A 20,017-nucleotide genomic window follows, 5' to 3' on the forward strand; every position below is an offset into this window, starting at 1 on the left:
AGACTACATCAGTTTAAATAGGCAGTAACTCTTTACTTGTTGAAAGCCTACAAAGAAAACCCTTGAGGCTCTTTTCAGAAGTGAGATGGTTCTGTCATATTTGGGGCCTGCTTACAGCGACGAATAACTGGGTGTGACTCAGAGGTTGGTGAGGAAAGGTGAAGACTGGGAAAAACCCAGAAGCTATTCTAATGGTTGCTGTATCACCCCGTGAGTTGTCAAAACTTGCCTTTATAGAGTTAACAGCTCAAATACATGAATGCCAGTGTTTTCCATACTAGTAAACTATTAGTCTTTATTGTTACATTCCTTTACATTTTAACCCACATTTGTGATTGAAACATGTTAAATTAGACTGTAAATACAATGGCGGGACCAGATGAGAACTTCTCGCTTGTTCTCGTTTGAATCCAGTGGTCAGGTGATCAGCTCATCAAGGTCTGGACCTTTCTTTCCACCTGATTGCAGTACTTTTCACAGATTCCTGTAGCCCTGTAGTGGATAACAAGCACAATTCAATGTATTTGTATGGCAGTAATTCATAAAAACAGCCTCAAGGCGCTCTACATTGTTAGGTAAAGACCCTACAATCACGCAGCTCCCTATGAGCAAACGGTAGGAGGAAAAACTCTTTTAACAGGAAGAAACCTCCAGCAGAACCAGACTCAGGGAGGGGCAACTGACTGCTGCAACCCGCTGCGGGTGAGGGAAAAAAGAAGACACACTATTGGAGAAAGAGCCAGAGTTTTAAAATAACTATTGATTAAATGGAGAGTGGATCGTGGCTCAAGAGTTGGGAGTTCGCCTTGTAATCGGAAGATTGCCGGTTCGAGCCCCGGCTTGGACAGTCTCGGTTGTTGTGTCCTTGGGCAAGACACTTCACCCGTTGCGTACTGGTGGTGGTCAGAGGGACCGGTGGCGCCAGTGTCCGGCAGCCTCGCCTCTGTCAGTGCGCCCCAGGCAGCTGTGGCTACAATGTAGCTTACCATCACCAGTGTGTGAATGGGTGGATGACTGGATGTGTAAAGCGCTTTGGGGTCCTTAGGGACTAGTAAAGCGCTATACAAATACAGGGAGTGCAGAATTATTAGGCAAGGTGTATTTTTGAGGAATAATTTTATTATTGAACAACAACCATGTTCTCAATGAACCCAAAAAACTCATTAATATCAAAGCTGAATGTTTTTGGAAGTAGTTTGTTTTTAGTTTTAGCTATTTTAGGGGGATATCTGTGTGTGCAGGTGACTATTACTGTGCATAATTATTAGGCAACTTAACAAAAAACAAATATATACCCATTTCAATTATTTATTTTTACCAGTGAAACCAATATAACATCTCCACATTCACAAATATACATTTCTGACATTCAAAAACAAAACAAAAACAAATCAGCGACCAATATAGCCACCTTTCTTTGCAAGGACACTCAAAAGCCTGCCATCCATGGATTCTGTCAGTGTTTTGATCTGTTCACCATCAACATTATGCAGCAGCAACCACAGCCTCCCAGACACTGTTCAGAGAGGTGTACTGTTTTCCCTCCTTGTAAATCTCACATTTGATGATGGACCACAGGTTCTCAATGGGGTTCAGATCAGGTGAACAAGGAGGCCATGTCATTAGTTTTTCTTCTTTTATACCCTTTCTCTTGCCAGCCACGCTGTGGAGTACTTGGACGCGTGTGATGGAGCATTGTCCTGCATGAAAATCATGTTTTTCTTGAAGGATGCAGACTTCTTCCTGTACCACTGCTTGAAGAAGGTGTCTTCCAGAAACTGGCAGTAGGACTGGGAGTTGAGCTTGACTCCATCCTCAACCCGAAAAGGCCCCACAAGCTCATCTTTGATGCTACCAGCCCAAACCAGTACTCCACCTCCACCTTGCTGGCGTCTGAGTGGGACTGGAGCTCTCTGCCCTTTACCAATCCAGCCACGGGCCCATCCATCTGGCCCATCAAGACTCACTCTCATTTCATCAGTCCATAAAACCTTAGAAAAATCAGTCTTGAGATATTTCTTGGCCCAGTCTTGACGTTTCAGCTTGTGTGTCTTGTTCAGTGGTGGTCGCTTTCAGCCTTTCTTACCTCGGCCATGTCTCTGAGTATTGCACACCTTGTGCTTTTGGGCACTCCAGTGATGTTGCAGCTCTGAAATATGGCCAAACTGGTGGCAAGTGGCATCTTGGCAGCTGCACGCTTGACTTTTCTCAGTTCATGGGCAGTTATTTTGCGCCTTGGTTTTTCCACACGCTTCTTGCGACCCTGTTGACTATTTTGAAAGAAACGCTTGATTGTTCAATGATCACGCTTCAGAAGCTTTGCAATTTTAAGACTGCTGCATCCCTCTGCAACATATCTCACTATTTTTGACTTTTCTGAGCCTGTCAAGTCCTTCTTTTGACCCATTTTGCCAAAGGAAAGGAAGTTGCCTAATAATTATGCACATGTGATATAGGGTGTTGATGTCATTAGACCACACCCCTTCTCATTACAGAGATGCACATCACCTAATATGCTTAATTGGTAGTAGGCTTTCGAGCCTATACAGCTTGGAGTAAGACAACATGCATGAAGAGGATGATGTGGACAAAATACTCATTTGCCTAATAATTCTGCACTCCCTGTACAGGCCATTTACCATTTACAAACAGAGCAAGGTGAGTGAAGAGGAAACACTTTGCATTATGGGAAGCCCCCCCCTGTGCTTACTTGAGCTCCTGGAGCTTCTTTTGTTTGAGCTCATCAAGGCGCAGACGTCTCTGCCGGGTTTCCTCCATCAACCGTTTGGCCTCCTTGAAGGTCTCTTTGCGCTTAGCTGTGGCTAAGATCTCGCGTTCCTTCATCTGCTGGTGGATGGCCTGCACGTGCTGCTGCACTTTGTGATGCTGCCTGTCGTTTCGCACCTGCTCTTTGACCATTTCTTCCTGCTGCACTCTGCATGGAGAGAGCACTTTTAATGGAGCGTATTAAAATTATCTGAAAACCGGTTTCGAACAGACTTTCTTACTTTAGCAGCCTCTCAAACTCTGCCTTCTCCCGACTCGCCTCCACTGACAGATTGCGCTCTTTGTAGTGAACCTGCTCCATGTGAGCCGCTCTCAGCGTCGCCTCCAGCTGCGCTTTCTTTGCAGCCCGCTCCCTCTCTTTTCTCCTCCACTCTCTCTCTGCAGCATCCTGGTTCCTGCGAGCACGGAGCTCATCCTTCGAGACAAACATATACACAAGCACAAGTAGCTAAGAACATCTGCAAATCTTCTGCCAGGTTTCAAATCTTCATATATTGCACATCTGTTAGATCCTGACCTGCTCAGCCTTGTAGTCTTTTTCTTTTTCTTGCTGGGCCCTCAAACGAGCAATCTCCAATTCTTTCTCCTTCTTGATTCGTCTTTGCTCTGCTTCGTATTCTGCCTGCTGCTCCTGCAGGTTTAATGAATTGTTAACGTTAAAAACAACGTCAGAATCAAATGTGTGTGTCACATGATGTAGCTTGCTCATCCACAAAGAACAGTGGGCTATGACCTGCTTTTTAAGGAGATACTCCTTCACTCTCATGTCAGCCAGCTTCTCCTCCTCTATCCTTCGCTCCTTTGCCCACATGGTCTCGGCATTGATGCGCTTGATCTCCTCCTGCAGAAGCTGTTGCTCCATCCTCTTCTTCTCCAGCACCTGGAGGAAGACATGGGTCAGAGCAGAAACTGAGTCCAGTGTACATTAACTGCATGTGTGGATGTGTCTCCCGCCTCCGTGTGCACCTCGAGATCCTCCAGGTTCATTCTCTCCTGGTCCTCTCGTATCTGCTGACTCTCTTTCTCTTTCTTGCCTTCCTCCAATTCTCGGTTCTCCAGGCGTTTCTGGATCTGATCACAAATTTCCCGCCTTCCCCTGAAATATGAAGCACACACACACGTGTTGAGTGCTCCTAGTTGACCTCCACTGCTCATTATTAGGATTTCTGCGATCTCCCAAACAGAAGAAGACGAAGAATGACGTTAATTGCAAAAAAATCAATCCGCAAATAGAGGGTGACTGTGTTTCTGATAGGGCTCCATTTACTTGACTCTCTGCTGCCTGCGCAGCTCTTCAATCTTGTCCAGACTCTCCAGAGCCTTGCGGCGCTCCACCTCCATCATGCTGTCTAGACGCCGTTCCTCCTCTGTCAACTCCATCTGGATCTGCTTCTTCTCCTGGATCTGGTAGTCACGCTTTGCTTGGCACTGAGCACCTAAAATCAGCTGAGACGACCACACAAACACAGGTTGATTATTGTGTACTGGTATGTTTATATTTTTTTAAAGGCTGGTCATCCACACATCTGAACCTTCTTCCTACCTGGTTGAGCTGTTTGATCTCATCTTCCTGTTCCATCCTTAAAGCATTACTCCGCTCCACCAGGCGCTGTGCACGTTCCCGGGCTTCAATCTCCAGCTCAGTCAGTGGCTGGTTCTGCTTACGGGACAGGTCTGCCTCATGGATCCTATGCTTCCTTTCCTCTGCAGCTTTCTGAATAAAAAGTACATAAAAACATACTAATTAAATCAGTGGACTTCTTTGTTGTTGTTATTTTAAAATGGCAGTCAGCTTTCCTACAAGGTCCTCCTCTTTCTTCCTCTGGTAAGCCTGCCTCAGGGCCTCTCTGTCCTCCTTGAGGAGCAGCCAGGATGTTGAGGTGAGCCGCTTAAACTCAGCTGGTGGAAGTAAGACGGACTCTCTTGAAGGATCTCTTTGGGGGATCCTGGCATGATGACATGTGGTATAATGTTTCAAAAACTTGGTATACTGTATTAACATCAGCAATGGCAATCTGATTAGCCTGAATCACACGAAATAAGTCAGAGGTTTATCACAGAGCAGCACACACACTTTACAGACTCTCTTCATGTTTTATTCAAATGAGCTTGTTTCATGCTGGCCTACCGCAGATTTCGTATGAGGTCTTTGGTGATGATTTGAAGAGTCTCCCCTTCCTTGTTCTTCCATGAACAATCCTTTGCTACACCTGCTGATTTTACCCGTTTGTCAAACTGCAATGACATCCACACAGAGATTTAGCTGTAATCAGCTCCCAAACTCATCCACGACCTCTGTTCTCACTGCAGCTACATGCAGTTTCTGATGATATCAAGGGATATCATTGTGAATAATAAGAGTTGAGCATTTCCCTCCATTTCCCGCTGAGTGTGCAGGGACCCACACTCACCGATTTCTGGTTCTCAAACAGATCTTCATCCACCCGAGACCCGGGAGCCAGTGTGCGGTACCGGCCGAGGTAAATTTTGCCCCTAGAAGACGTGGAGCTCGAGGCAAGTCTCTGCGGGGCAGTAATTACAACGCTCACGTGTTATCAGCAGACAACGGTCATGCATTTGAACACTGGGATTTAGCATAGAATAGCTTTTTTATTTTTAACGTAACACTTACCATAGTTTTCGGTTACTGTGGGTCAGTGAAACAGACTATATTTGTTAAAAAAAAATAGTAAACTCTAAATATTATACTTTGCTCTTGGATAACTTCCACCTAGCTCAAATAATTAATGTGGTTTTTTAAAGAAATTAGCGTACTACTTATATTGGCTCCAGCTCACGGGACACCGACTTTGAAATGTTTGGTTACCCGTTGCCATGGGAACAGGAGGAAGGGCAGACCTCACGTGACCGCAAAGTAGTGCTGTGCAAAATTTGGTATCGATCCGAGGCAGCTTATACAGGGGAGAGCAGATCGCCATGATATTTGAAATGAATCGTCATCAATCTGAAATTTCTGACCACATTTTAATGAACACTAAATCACTTCAATTTCTACTTTCCACAACACTTGAAAAGCCTTTTTTGTTGTGTTTATGTTTTCATGTATTTTTGGAGACCTGGAATGTAAATTTGCCTGTCTCGTTGGGTCAGCTTCTTTTGTTTAAATGTGTTCTATCTTTTATCTAAATAAAATAGATGTCATAGATATGACAGACAGCACGAAAAGGTCAAACTTCTTTCATAGTGCCTTTTTGAGGTATATTACACATATACGCAAATATTAGATAAAAAATAATACTAATAATAATTAATTTAAGAACTCCATCCGCTGGATACTGAATGTAGAAGAGAGAAAATAAGTATCGATCCTATCGCGCTATCGATTCCAATACCAGCGTTTCTATCGATATTTGGATCGATTCGCCCAGCTCTAGTGCAAAGATGGAGCTAGGAATAAAAAATTTAAAAAAAACACTTCCCGGGAAAAGACGCTTTTTAAAACCTTATTTTCAGGCAAAGCCGCCAAGCAGCAAATAGGTTTTTAAGATTTAACTGGCGCTTCTAAATATGTATGCTCTACTGTTCTGTAAATGTAGCTGTTTCAAAATATCTGCCGAGTATAATAAGTGCCCAACGGCGTTACCAACATGGCTGCAAAGTAACAAAACGTATTCAAACAATGTTATTGGCTTATTAAACAGTGGTTTAGTCGCACAGCTAGCTGGTAAAATCCTACACTGTAGAAATATGAGTGTCTGCTTGAATACAGGGGGAAGTGGTAACACTAAAAAAGCGCTAACAAGCTAGCTCATTCCGTGGAAATATTCGTAGTTAGATTTAAATTACAATTTATGTCGTTATGTGTTATTTCATTTCATACAGTCATTGCCGCAGTTATATAGAGAACTGTCCGGCCACAGTGTTGTTCCATACCACCACCATCGGCTTTCGTGGCTGGGCGGTGCTAGTTAGCCCACATGATGCGGAAATTTTGCACAAAAAATCCTTCAGCTCCGAAATGAGCTGAACTTCAGAGCGAACTCAGTCCAAACTCAGGGAAAAGTTAATCTGCGAGATTTTACGCGTACACGGAAAAGCGGAAGTGGACACACCGAGGTTTCTGCAGGTATATTGACATTAAAGACTTTGGTTTTGTAGACTACACTTATATACTAAGATTTATTTGGTCTGACGTGTTGTGCACACTGGAACTGTATTACCCACAACCCTCATGTGCAACAGCAGATTTGTGGACAGCCACAAATACCGTGGTCTTCCTTCTGAATTTGTGAATGTGTGTATGTGTCTCAGGTCTTTTTGCTGATGAGGATCACTACACCCACACACCCCTCCATTTGGATAGGAGCCTCCCCCTGGTGTACAGCAGCTATTGGACTCCTCAGTAAATCATTAAACGCATCAGTCCGAGGACGCCTGTCATGACATTATCAGATAGATAAACAGCAACAAGAAAATAACACTTGATAAAACAGAAGGACTTCTGCCTGAAGGACACAGAAGATCACTCTCAGGGGTTAGTGTCACAAACTCCGGCCCTCATGAAGCCGCAGCCTGCAGCACAGGGTAGCTGCCATCAGCTTCAGGGTGTAGAAGTTGACCATTAACCTCCGGCGCTGATTGCAAACACTTCTTTGCTTGTAAGCAGCTGCCTGTGTACAGTGGATCCTGAAGCAAAGTTCACTGCTACAGGCTGCAAAAGGCAGGAGCTCCTCTGGAAGCTGCTTTGTGGGTGTTTTAGGACTGAGCTGCAACCATGGCTACCTCACGTTATGGATACTACAGAAGTACAATATTTCTGGCCATGTTTGTGGGCTACACATTGTACTACTTCAACAGAAAGACGTTCTCCTTCGTGATGCCTTCTGTAATGCAAGAGATCAAGCTGGATAAGGACGATCTGGGTATGTCAGTACTATAAACCTGAACCCTATAAATGTGATAACACTGATGTGTCTTTACAACAATTTTGCAGCAAGTTGTTGGGATTTTTTTCCTCTGCATGTGCGCTCCTCTACTCAGGTATGATCACCAGCAGTCAATCTTTGGCCTACGCTATTAGTAAGTTCATCAGCGGTGTCCTGTCAGACCAAATCAGCGCCCGCTGGCTCTTCTCCATTGGCCTGTTCATGGTGGGAGGCATCAACGTGATCTTCTCTTGGTCCTCCACTGTCGCTGTCTTCTCTGCCCTCTGGTTTCTCAACGGTCTGGGCCAAGGCCTGGGCTGGCCTCCCTGTGGCAGGGTGCTGCGCAAGGTATATGACCCGGTACCCTCTTATTCAAATTGAGTTTAAAATGTAAGTTTCTTCCGAGTGTTACAAAGAACAAACTGACACTGCAGTAAGAAAATGCAGAATGAGCTAATAAAGTAAAGCAAGTAAACAGGATTAAATAATGAAATAGACCTAAAACTGTTTGTATTCTCTATAAGATTTTGAATGAACTGGAGACTGAAGTTAGATCCCAACTATTTTATCAGCGGGCTCAGCCAGAGTTAGAGTGTAAACAGCTAATCCAAGACAATAAAACAAGTTTATTTTTAAACTGCATTTTCATACTGTCTTAATCAGGACTCATAAATCTGTAACTGTTTTGTATGGGGATCGGTCTTAAAGATCCTATATGGGTATCAAAGAACTTCCTGCCAGGGCTGTCGTTACTTAACGTTTTTCCCTCTTTTCCTCCATCAGTGGTTCGAGCCCTCTCAGTTCGGGACGTGGTGGGCGATTCTGTCCTGCAGCATGAATCTGGCCGGCAGCTTGGGCCCCATCGTTGCCACCGTGCTGTCGCAGAGTTACAGCTGGAGGGCGATACTGTCCGCCTCTGGAATGATTTGCATCGTTGCCTCATTTGTTTGCCTGCTGGCAATCAAGAACGAGCCCAAGGATGTGGGGCTGCCCAACATAGAGGTGTCGACCAAAAAGAGCAAAGGTGGTGAGTCTGACTCTTAGTCAGGCACAATCAGAAACTGGTTTGAACCGCTGCTTTTCTCTGAATCTTGTTAACACATAGACAATGCTCTGATAACACAAATTTGAACGCACACACATGCACGTGTTTCTGTTGTCTAACGGCATGGGCCTTGAGTGCTGTGACTAAAGATCAGTAACTCGGTGGACTCTGCACTCAGTGTGTCCCTCACGTGAAACCAGCTCATGCAAAGTGTGAACACAGGATGTGATGCATGTTTCTTTTTAAAACTGAGGAGTGCTCCCATCACCACATCACTCACATCTGTGCTCGTGGTATCCGAAAAGGGTCTTCTCTCTGCTTCCTCTTCAGGATCCTCAAGCCATGAAAGCACCCTGTCTGAGTTTCTCCTGTCCCCCTACCTGTGGCTGCTGTCCATCTCCTACCTGGTGGTGTTTGGGGTGAAGACCGCCTGCACCGACTGGGGCCAGCTGTTTCTCATTCAGGACAAGGGCCAGTCTACACTCATGGGTACGGATGAGGGGAAGAGCAGTCGCCTCTGGAGTCTGCTTTGAAATAAAGAGTTAAACTCACAGTGTTCCTTTTCTTAGGTAGCTCATACATGAGCGCCCTGGAGGTTGGCGGGCTGGTGGGCAGTCTGGCTGCAGGTTACCTCTCTGACAAAGCTGTGGCCAGAGTGAGTTTGTTTTTTAAATATCAGTCATTATTTGATCCAAGATTGTGGTCAATAACAGCCTGTTTAATATAGAGAGAACTGGATTAGAAAGTGTTTTAACCTTTGAATATTTCAATGTTATGTTTTGGAATCTGCTTCTGTTTAAGATTGCTTTCTGCCAGAAATTTACAAAATACTCATTAAAACAACTTTTCATTATTTCAGACATAAAAACTGCACAGCCTGTCTGCACTTTCATTTTTCATAAGTTAAAGGGATAAAACACAATAGAAACAAACCCCTAAGTGGGCAATCAGTGTTGTTTTATTCAGCTTATAACCAGGAAATGCAACATCTCATATTCTTTTCTGTGTGTGCAGCAAGGGATGAGGCTCTATGGTAATCCCCGCCACTTCATCCTGATCTGCATGATGGCAGGAATGTTTGTGTCCATGTACCTGTTCAGACTCACCGTTACTCCTGACAGCTCAAAGGTAACACAGACATTAATTCCTGTGACCTGTTCACACTGCACAGCAAATGCCAGACTTCAGTACCCCATTTTTTTTTTTTTTTAATCTCTTCTCTGTACATCAAGGTGTGGATACTCGGCTTGGGCGCCGCCTTCGGTTTCTCCTCATATGGACCAATAGCCTTGTTTGGAGTTATAGCCAATGAGAGCGCTCCATCCAACTACTGCGGGACATCACATGCTATTGTTGCTCTGATGGCAAACAGTAGGTTTTCATTAATTGACAGTTAAATTCTAAAGTTGCGTTTTGTTTGTGTTGCGCTCCTTCCATTGAAATAATCCATGTGAATTCTCATTGTAGTTGGTGGCTTCCTTTCTGGACTCCCATTCAGCACCATTGCCAAGCACCATGGCTGGGAAATGGCCTTCTGGATAGCAGAGATCACCTGCCTTGTCACTACTATCGGATTCTTCTTCCTGCGCAACATTCGAACCAAGATGGGACACGTGCCCAAGAAGGCGGACTGAGCTCATTCTGTGCGAGCCAGTCATTTTTACTTCTTTGTTTTTAATTAGTCATATGTGAAATAAAGTTCATAGAAATGTGCAAAGGCGCTTCTCAACATGTTATATAAATAGTCTGTGAACTTGAAGAAATTACTGCAAATTGCTAGACAATGTTTTTTCTGATAATGCCTCTGCAGGACTGCAATAGTAAGAGTCCAAAATAGGAGGCTACAAAACACTGAAATGAGCAATCTTAGGTCAATGATACTTTTTCTCAGTTAACCCTATAACACTAACATCAGGTGATTTTCACAAATTTCAGTCCTGTGACTTTGTTTTTTCATTTATTTTTAAAAAAGCAACATGATCAGAGTACCCCATGATACGTTATTTTATCAGACATTGTACAGGATAAAAGAGTACTTCAATTTGCCATGTATTGTTGCACTTTAATGTATTTTGATGGGAAGTATATTGAGTAAAATATACCCACCGTTGGCGATACTGTTACAGAAACTGCACATTAGTGTTCTAGGGTTATTTTTCCAATTTTACACTTCATGCTCCAAAGTCTTCACTCACTGATTCAGTAAGATGGATTCAGAACATTTAAATACAGTATGGATTTTAATCTCTGAATTATTTACAAAACGATGTATTTACAAAGTGTTAATGAGCAAATGTGGGAAAAAACAGTCCAAAACAAGAAAAAGGAGTCCACTTATTTCTTTTCAGTCTGTGAATGCCCTGTTTAAGATCCAGCTCCAAAGTTGCCGGCTTTCTCTGCTACCTCCAATGCACTCTTCAGATTCTGATCAAAGAGCTCACACCTGAAAAGCAAGAGTAAATGTGTGGGTGTTAGACAGTGGGGACAGTAATAAATTATTTCAGGATAATGTGTTCCTAATTCTCTTTAATACCTGATTGGCATTTCCAGAGAATAGAACGGGTTCTTGAGGGCAAAATCTGAATACACCTCATAAATCTTCCTCAACAACGCATCGATTCCAGACTGTCGCGGGTCCGCCAGCACGATAAACTTTATCCCTGAGAGAACAAAATTAAAAAGATATCATTTTATAATAGTGACGATCAACAAGCTGGGAAGGAAGGAATTTATACACCATGAAGATTTATTACTGGAGCTGCAAGCTGTTCACAGCTAAAATTAAATTAAATTGTTACATATGGAAGTGCTTTGGTTTTTAAATCTACAGCCAACTAAGAAATGACTTCTCTGGTATTTTTAACCTAAAATGACACTTAATTGCACCACTGACCTGTGAGAGTCTGGAAGCAGTGAAGTTTGAAGACGTCAGTTTCTAACATTTCGATCCCTGAACTGCCGACTTCGGGGGATAGCTGTGAACCTATTGCAAACAACCTGAGGGAGGGATCACAAAATAGGTGTGTTTATTTAGCTTCATTCATAAAGTGAGAGTACATACAGTTTTGCGCTGAGGTTTAGCTACACTTTAGCTACTGGGCGTGAATGTCGTGGTAATTTCTGGAATTTAATGATTTCTTTAAACTGAAGAATTAAGTGTACAAGTTTGATTTTATTTTGGATTTTGTCCGATCCACGCAGGGTTAAAAAAAAGGCTCAAAGGCCTAAACAAATATTTAGTTAAATGAATGTTTGCAAGTTGCACTTTGTCCAGATGTCCTTAGTTGTACCACTTATTAAAATATTAATAATAACATAAAAATATTAATAAGTGTATGTATACTTTCGATCCTGTGTGGAGTAGAAAAAAATCAAACAACAGTGCATACTATAAAAATGTATTGGTCACTCAGGTAAGTTTTCACTCCCTTTCAGAAATAAACATAAATAACACTAGTAAACACCTGGCCCCGCTGTCCACTGTGTAGCTCGGCTTTAATCCACACACACGAAATTACTTACGAGTGGAACATGGACGCCAGCATCAGCTTCTCATTGGAGCTCAGGCGCGCTCGTCCAAAGCGAATAGACACGGGATAATTTGAAGGATCTTTCAGGTATTCAAGGATGTCCTTTCCTTCTGATGTGTTCTTCCCGATCACATCAACTCCATTGATGGACAGCACTGCATGGCCCACTGACGAATGACAAGAAGTTTCAGTCCAGTCATACAGTCAAGCTAGTGACACCGCAGTATTTTTAAATGAAGAACAGCGAACATTTCAGTTAACTTGGACTGTAAAAAACGATACAAATACGCATACTATAGATAATAAACCGACAAAGACTACATGCGAGTATTTTAGCTTGGGCATAAGGCAGGTTTCGTTAGAGATTGCCCCCATAGCTAGCTAATAAATAAGCTAACGATGTGCCCGTGAGGTTACCTCTGATTCCGTCCCGCTGTCCAAACGATACGACCACCTTCTCGTCGTGGTGCTTCAGCACCAAGTCCAAAGGGTAGCTGAAGGTTTTCTCCACCTCTGCTCGCGGGACATAGTTATCATATTGATAAATTAACCCTCCAGCCTTGTTCACCACATACACACTGTATATCACCATCTTTGCAACGTCCTGCCCAGCTGACAGCGACTGTCACATGACCTCGACGGGTGGCTAAAAATTAAATGAATAAATTAGATTTTACTTGTATGAGTTTTTAGTCTCAAACCTGCCGCTGTAATGGATGTGAGAATGTTTGCCAATCTCATCAGTCAAATAAAGTCAATAAAATTGACGAAACATGAGAAAACTCAAGTTCCCATAATGCCCCAATCTCACTTCCGCAAAAACAGGTTGTCTAAGGGGCTCTTGCACGGGCGAACTTCCTTTCGCTCCGACATCTTGACGAGGAAACATGGTGAGGACAGTTATTACACGTTTGTTGAAAGAAATTAGACTTTTTTCGGCTTATAGTTAATCATTCAGGAGTCGTAGTACCTCGGAACATTTTTGATAGCACTGCGCTTCCCCGCACCGGGACGAGAGTGTGTGAATGAAGCAGTCATTCTTAAGATTTTACGCATTTAGCTTATGGCTAGCAAAGTAGCAGTTTGCTAAACGCACCATGCTTCCAACTACACTGTGCTCACAGAAAGGACCTTAATAAAGTTGTCCCTCGTGTGACCGCTAAATATACTAGCATGTGCACAGATGACACAAACACCGAATACTAAAGTATTGTAGTGGTGCAAATGTTAAAAATTAATGAAGACGGCGAGATTAGAAACGTCTTGAGGACGAGGCCTCCCCATGCCGACCATCCGAATTCGGCATTAGCCCCTAGCTCATTTCCTTTTTTTTCCTTTAAAAAAAACAAATTAATTGAGTACCAATGCGTACTTGCTCTTGTGTACATTACCGCACATGTTAAACATGTAGCTCCAGAATGTTAAGTTTAACGGATGTCTTCTTTTTCCAGCCTCCTAAACAGGATAAGAAGAAGGATGCTGGGAAGTCCAAGAAGGACAAGGACCCAGTCAACAAGTCTGGAGGCAAAGCCAAGAAGAAGGTATGTTTTTGTTCATATTTGCCCATGTTGGATGGATTTTATAGTATGTGGTTGCTGAATAAATGTTGAGGTTAGAGGTTTCCTGATCTTTAAAACAACATGTCTGTTTCTGAGCAGAAGTGGTCCAAGGGAAAAGTGAGGGATAAGCTCAACAACCTGGTCCTCTTCGACAAGGCGACCTACGACAAGCTGTACAAAGAAGTTCCCAACTACAAGCTCATCACCCCCGCTGTTGTGTCTGAGAGGCTGAAGATCCGTGGCTCCCTGGCAAGGAACGCCCTCCAGGAGCTGCTCGCCAAAGGTGAACTTCACTTTCTCTGCTAAGAGCTCTTAAAGGTCCATGTTGGATCTTTGATGCAAAGAAGGGCATCAGACTTAATCACAAGTCTGTCATGGAAGCGAGCTTTGCTCAGTTGGTCAGCACCATTCCCAAGCATTAGATTTTAGTCCCTGCAACAAAAAGCAGTGTTTGCTTATGTTACCAGCAAAGGATTTATTTACTGTCCTGAATAAGTCAATTGAGAGTTTGGCAGGGTGATTTCCAACTTCAGAGAAAACTCAGTTACATGATGGCACATCTTTTGCATTAAGGGCTGATCAGGAGTTGGTTCTTGCTCCAGCTTTAAAAAATGGAAACTGTAACATCTCTTGTCATCTACTATTTTGTGATGCAACATTAAACTCAGCCGATGAATATGCCCGTAGTCATCAGCACTGCTCGCTGGCTGTGTCTAATGTTTATAAATGCTTACACTGTATGAACCCAGGCCAGAGTGGTTTGGCAGCGAGTTCATCATTTGTTTCAAAATGACAGTGATGTGCATGCAGCGTGACTACTTATCTCCTCTTTTGACATCCTTGAACTTCTGATCGAAATGCTACATGAAAACAAATGATATATTGCAGCCTGTGCGTTGTTTCATGTGATGTGAAATGCTGAACGTATTTCAAACGGGTGCATTATGCTTTATTCATTTGATTGATTTATTTTTCCTCCCTACAATAGTTTAACTGAAGTGTGTGTGGTGTTACTCATTGTGTTTCAGAGAGATGCTATACAATGTCTAGATGACAATACTTTTAGTGAATTAAAGCCTTCCTTCAGTAGGCTGTGCACTGTGCTTCTGATTAAAGAACGCAGATTTGTTCTTCTCCCATACAGTGAGGCTTCATATGCAGCAGGAGGGACACACGAAGAAATTCTGCATTAATTCCTTATGCCTAATTTAATTTGAGAATTAGCTGTCAAACTGATTTGAGATATAATGGCTACATTGGCGTCCTAGCTAGATTGCCTTTCCTGCCTTGTAATACATTTACTTGTCAGTGTTTGGACACCTGGGAGAAGTGATCTGTTGCACATATCTGCTTTACCTGCTGTATATCACGTTCGTCCCTGTGCAGGCCGACTAGGGCAAATGTATCACAACAATTGACTTAACGTTGCGTATTAAAAACACACAAAAAATGCTGACGGAGAACTTGGGTCCGTTTTTGTCTTGCAGGCATGATCAAACTGGTGTCCAAACACAGAGCACAGCTGATTTACACACGTAACACCAAGGGTGGAGATGAGGAGGCAGCAGCAGAGAAGGCATAATCAGGTACTACAGCACCATCTCTACACGTCTTTATTTTATTATTGTTTATTTTTAATTTTACTAACCTGCAGTCTTTGTTTCTTGCAGGTTCCCCTGTTTGTTTCCTGTGATGAGCTGTTTGTAATGAAAGGTGGAATAAATATGTAAAGACAAACCCTTTGCACTTGTTTTGCTTTAACTGTTTGTCTGTCTTTAACCAGCTAAGAAGTGGATAAAAATTCCTAGTGTATTCATGATATGGTCGGGTGGTCACTGGATATCAGATAAGCATTATGTTGGATTTAAAAATATGTCATTTAAGCAAAAATGTTAAGATTGGCTAAAGCAAAGAGTAAAAAGATGAGGATAGTGACTGGTAACTAGACTATTCATCTATGTGATACTTATAATAACGTTAAGACGTTTTGTGTCTCTGTGTGTGCAGTTGTTTCCTGGTGCCTGATAATAAGGTGCAAATGCTGGTCCCTCTGTATCAAAGTGTGGTTTTGTTTTTTACATCCCCTGCCTCATCCTCCCTGAAGTTGACGGAGTTAAGTGGATTAAAATCAGTTGGGGGCAATAAATTTGTTTCATTCTGTTCTGGTACTAAAAGAAAAGCGTGTCAAAGGAAGTGTTACTTAGATCTGATGGCTTTGCTAACAAACATGAGGTGCATCATAATTGAATAAACACTGCAGAAGGTTATTATGACAACATTATTCACTGTCTTCTTAAACTCTGATAAGGTTATTTTTTCTAATTGGTTTTATATAACATAGCAGCATGAAGCTGTTCTAATCTAGGAGTGTAGAGAGATTAAGAGCTTTCCAGATATCTGTTCAAAACTGCACACAAGTGGAGAATTTTACAGATTCAAGAACCTCTGCTGCTGAGGTGCTTTCACACCCCATTTACTGTGGTGCGTTCAGTTTGTCACCCAGTAAATTTAAAGAGGCATTCTGACTCAGTTGTCCCATGTTTTCAATGTTAGATGGATCATTTCTAATTTGGCCGGGTAGATTTGCACTTTGTCTTCAGCTTGTCTGTTACCAGCCACCGGCAGCGAAAGGTTATGAGATATTGATAGGAGTGAAATGAAGAAGCTATCTTCACTGTCACCGTTTGCTCGGGGCATAAGATAGCGCAGGAGTCCTGTGATGGATGCTGTCAGGTGCTCCTTTGTCACTGCGCAGCACCACCTCCAGCACCAGCCACAAAAACATGCTGCAGGTTTAACGCCGCTGACAGATGCAGTCCTCCAACATGAGCTCAGAACACAAACAGAGCTGCCTCTCAGTACACATGATGAAACAGCAGTGTCTGTTTAACACCTGCTATTGCTGGAGTTTTCCACCAACAAACTGAAATCCCACAATTTCTATTTGAGGTTTGCAGCTTGATTAACTAGAATAAAGCATTTACTTGTTTTGCAAGGCTGTGTGATGAAACATTTCCATAATCAAGAGTGTGCTGCTCAACACTTTGATAGTGTTCTCGGTTATGTAGTGAAACAGCCTTTGATTCCTGTATAATTTCAGGTCATGCAATCAGTGTTTGACTTTTTCTAAATTTATCAAAGTGACAGTAATCAGTGATTTAATCGTTCCCCCACTGTGCTGCGTACAATTACTGTGCCAGCTCAGTGAATTCCTATTTTTGTTTGCTTAAAAATATGCCTGCACTGGGCCTCATTGAATGCTCTGGAGAGGTTAAAGGGGCTGTAAATGACGTTTACATAAGGGCCCCAATTCTTTCACATTCAAAGTCACATTAAATTAAATTAAATTGCCCCTAAGTTTAAAATACAATGTGATGTTACATTTTTTTAAGGAATGTGTTAAGTCAAGGAATAATTATTAATTGTTTCTATTGGATAACCGTGTCATATGTCCCGCCCCCGCTTCTTAGCTTGCGCATGCCCAGAAAAGATGTATACGGCCCTTCGCCTCAGCTACGTCGAACCTGTACGTTGGTTGGGCTTTGACAAAATAGATGGTAAACATAGTAATAACCTGTCACTGTTTAATAATGACAACAACAACAGTAATAATAATAATTTTATGTATAATTTCTGTTAGTTATTCAAGCTTGTTTCCGCCACTCAAAAAAGACCAAAAAAAGTCAAATTATTTTTATTATCTTAAAAGAAAAATCGACGTAAAAAAATCGAAATTTCATTTTTTAAGTTATTTTCTCAACATTTCGAGTTAGTAAGGCTAAGACTTAACCTAACCGTAACACTTACCATAAGATCGAGTTCGAGTAAAGCGAAACATCGAGATAATAACCCGAGATTTTCGGGGCAGATTTTATTTAAATTGCGGCGGAAACAAGCTTCTTCATTAAGTCATTATTAACATCTTCAGCTGTAAAAGCGTGTAGATTATACACCGAATTACGACAAAAAAAAGTTTTCATATTTCCTCAACTGCTGTAAAGTTCGTAGCCAATGCTATGTGGACAAATTTGTTTGCTGTCAATGTCAGCACTGCTTTCTTGCAGGTTTGCTTGTTCTTCAGCATTTCCTGCATTTCACCATTTTTCTGTTTTGATGGTAGTAAAAATAAGAAAGAAACCAGTAAATATTTTTTGTGCAATAATTTTTGAAAAACTGGATAAAACATTAGTATTATAATGAAACTATAAAGTTACAAATAATCATAAATAGCCCACTGCAGAGTGATTATGTTGTGAAAGGTTTTAATTACACTTTCAATTACACTTATTAGTTATATTAATACTAATGCTATAATAAATAGAGGTCAATTACTGTTCAAAAGTGGCTCGTTTGATAGTAAAAGTTGCCAATCCCTGACATAACCAAAATAATGTGCTTTTAAGCTTTGGGTAGGCATGATAAACTCATGCAGGGGCTTCCTTATTTATGCCTGAATTTCAAAGAGATTATATTTACCTTACCCATCCTACATCCTGTACACCTGTTTGCAGCCTCACCCTGTGGAAACATTTTGCCAGGTGAATTCTGGTCTGACTGAAGCTTCAGGAAAGATGTTCACAGATCACATCAATGCATCTGGAAGCTTTTTTAGCACGTGCTAATGTGGAACAACTCACAAATCCGTGGTAAGTGGGGAGCTTACTGGCAGTTAGGTCAGTTTATCAAACAAAGTTTGAGATGTCAGAATGAGAAGAACACAGGTGTACCCTTTTAAAAAACACCTTCCTTTTCCTTGGTTTTGTGGCATGGACACTTATCTGTAAAGAACAGAAACTCAATCACATTGTTAAGTGGTCTAACAGGCTTATTGGTGAACAGTAGTGATACAGAGTATATACAGGGCCACTATTGCAGATACTGATACTTTTAACCTTTAACAGCAGCTTATATTGGGGAGGGCAGTGTTTCATGCTTTATAAGATGAATCATCATCAGTTTTTAAATTCTTTCAGCTTTTCATGTATTTGGAAACTGTGTTTTTTGGTGGGATGTAAATGTACCCGTCAGAGACGTCAGCTTGTATTGTTTAAATGTGTTATAGGTTATAAATAAAATAGACATTGCAGTCAACAACATTCAGAGTATTTTTCATAATGAATGTTTGATATATTTTTTCCATTTTCAAAAAAAGAATTAATTTAAGACAATTCAGTGGGCTACATACTGAACTTAGATTATAGGAAAAAGCATCGATCCTATCACACTAGTATTGATTTGATACCAATACCAGCATTGTATCGATACTATTGATCTGCAGTATAGGTTGATCCGCCCACCTCTAGTGAACGCCATCCCTGTACAACAGACAGTTACAGGGGTTGGCTGGTTCAGTTTTTCTTGATGACTTGCAGCCTTTAGTGAGTTTCAGTTTCTTTCGTCTGGATGAAAATTTATGATTCCAAAGTGCAGAAGAGCAAGGTTTAAAAACACCTTTGTTCTGGCACCCATCACTCAGATGAACAAATTGTAGCTTTGTTACTTATGTGAGCTAAATGATTCCCCAAATTAATTAGTAGTTGGTTTTTTCAGTGTGTGTTGTGTCTGTATTGAAGTGTGCATGTGAGCGTGCCTGCAGAGCAAACCTACCTACAGGTACAAATAAATTAACCTGACCCTGAATGCATAAATCGCTATTCTACAGAGCCACACTAATGCTGTTAGTTTGATATGTCAAATGTCTGTGCAACTACATCTGCTAGAAGCCTCTAAATCTATTTTTTCCTGTTTTTGTTCAGGCACAGACATCTCTCCTGTGCCCTCCTTAGACTACAATATTAGCATTTAGCTCCAAGGCTGGTTCTTTAAACCTATCACTATAGATAAGTTTCAGTTTAACAGCAACATCAAGTGGCTCTCCCTGTTTAATCGAGGTTGTCTTCACAGTGTTCTCACTCAGCGTGCCACTTCCTATCATCAAATGTTGGCACTTACACAAACAGAGTATATATAAATATTTCATAATGAAATGTGTTATCCTCAATTTAAAAACGTTTTGCACTTTTCATACTCGCTATATCACTGTCAAATATTAATGGATGACCTTGAGTTATTGAAATGTATTTACATACATAGCTACAGTTTAAACAAAAACAACCTCACTGATATATTCAAGGATTTCCACATCAGGAACCACAAGTTTGCTGCGTTTGCTGAACGTCCGCCTCTCTCACTTACTGACTGCCCTCTTCA

At 41.7% G+C, this 20,017-nt stretch overlaps 4 protein-coding genes across 4 annotated transcripts; 2 read left to right on the forward strand and 2 right to left on the reverse strand.

Annotated features, from left to right (window-relative positions):
* Nucleotides 1-92: 92 nt before the first annotated feature.
* cfap45 (cilia and flagella associated protein 45) lies at nt 93-5,632 on the reverse strand. The gene is made up of 12 exons (XM_031752731.2): nt 5,420-5,632; nt 5,199-5,309; nt 4,916-5,022; nt 4,589-4,733; nt 4,331-4,501; nt 4,055-4,233; nt 3,754-3,883; nt 3,521-3,667; nt 3,305-3,418; nt 3,009-3,202; nt 2,711-2,935; nt 93-492 (listed from the first exon to the last, which is right to left on the reverse strand). Exons 1-12 carry the CDS (start codon nt 5,420-5,422, stop codon nt 426-428), a joined length of 1,593 nt encoding a protein of 530 aa, XP_031608591.1. The 5' UTR covers nt 5,423-5,632; the 3' UTR covers nt 93-425.
* Nucleotides 5,633-6,674: 1,042 nt separating this feature from the next.
* slc37a4a (solute carrier family 37 member 4a) lies at nt 6,675-10,852 on the forward strand. The gene is made up of 9 exons (XM_031752658.2): nt 6,675-6,874; nt 7,060-7,670; nt 7,789-8,021; nt 8,457-8,700; nt 9,049-9,207; nt 9,288-9,373; nt 9,733-9,846; nt 9,951-10,089; nt 10,186-10,852. Exons 2-9 carry the CDS (start codon nt 7,523-7,525, stop codon nt 10,350-10,352), a joined length of 1,290 nt encoding a protein of 429 aa, XP_031608518.1. The 5' UTR covers nt 6,675-6,874; nt 7,060-7,522; the 3' UTR covers nt 10,353-10,852.
* An 87-nt stretch (nt 10,853-10,939) lies between these two features.
* On the reverse strand, nt 10,940-12,975 carry trappc4 (trafficking protein particle complex 4). The gene is made up of 5 exons (XM_031752659.2): nt 12,666-12,975; nt 12,241-12,415; nt 11,612-11,715; nt 11,252-11,378; nt 10,940-11,161 (listed from the first exon to the last, which is right to left on the reverse strand). The coding sequence occupies exons 1-5, from the start codon at nt 12,838-12,840 to the stop codon at nt 11,083-11,085; spliced, it is 660 nt and encodes a 219-aa protein (XP_031608519.1). The 5' UTR covers nt 12,841-12,975; the 3' UTR covers nt 10,940-11,082.
* An 86-nt stretch (nt 12,976-13,061) lies between these two features.
* On the forward strand, nt 13,062-15,544 carry rps25 (ribosomal protein S25). The gene is made up of 5 exons (XM_031752753.2): nt 13,062-13,138; nt 13,700-13,789; nt 13,907-14,090; nt 15,295-15,393; nt 15,478-15,544. Exons 1-4 carry the CDS (start codon nt 13,136-13,138, stop codon nt 15,387-15,389), a joined length of 372 nt encoding a protein of 123 aa, XP_031608613.1. The 5' UTR covers nt 13,062-13,135; the 3' UTR covers nt 15,390-15,393; nt 15,478-15,544.
* Nucleotides 15,545-20,017: the final 4,473 nt, after the last annotated feature.

Source organism: Oreochromis aureus, linkage group 14, assembly GCF_013358895.1.
Source record: "Oreochromis aureus strain Israel breed Guangdong linkage group 14, ZZ_aureus, whole genome shotgun sequence".
Lineage (NCBI taxonomy): Eukaryota > Metazoa > Chordata > Actinopteri > Cichliformes > Cichlidae > Oreochromis > Oreochromis aureus.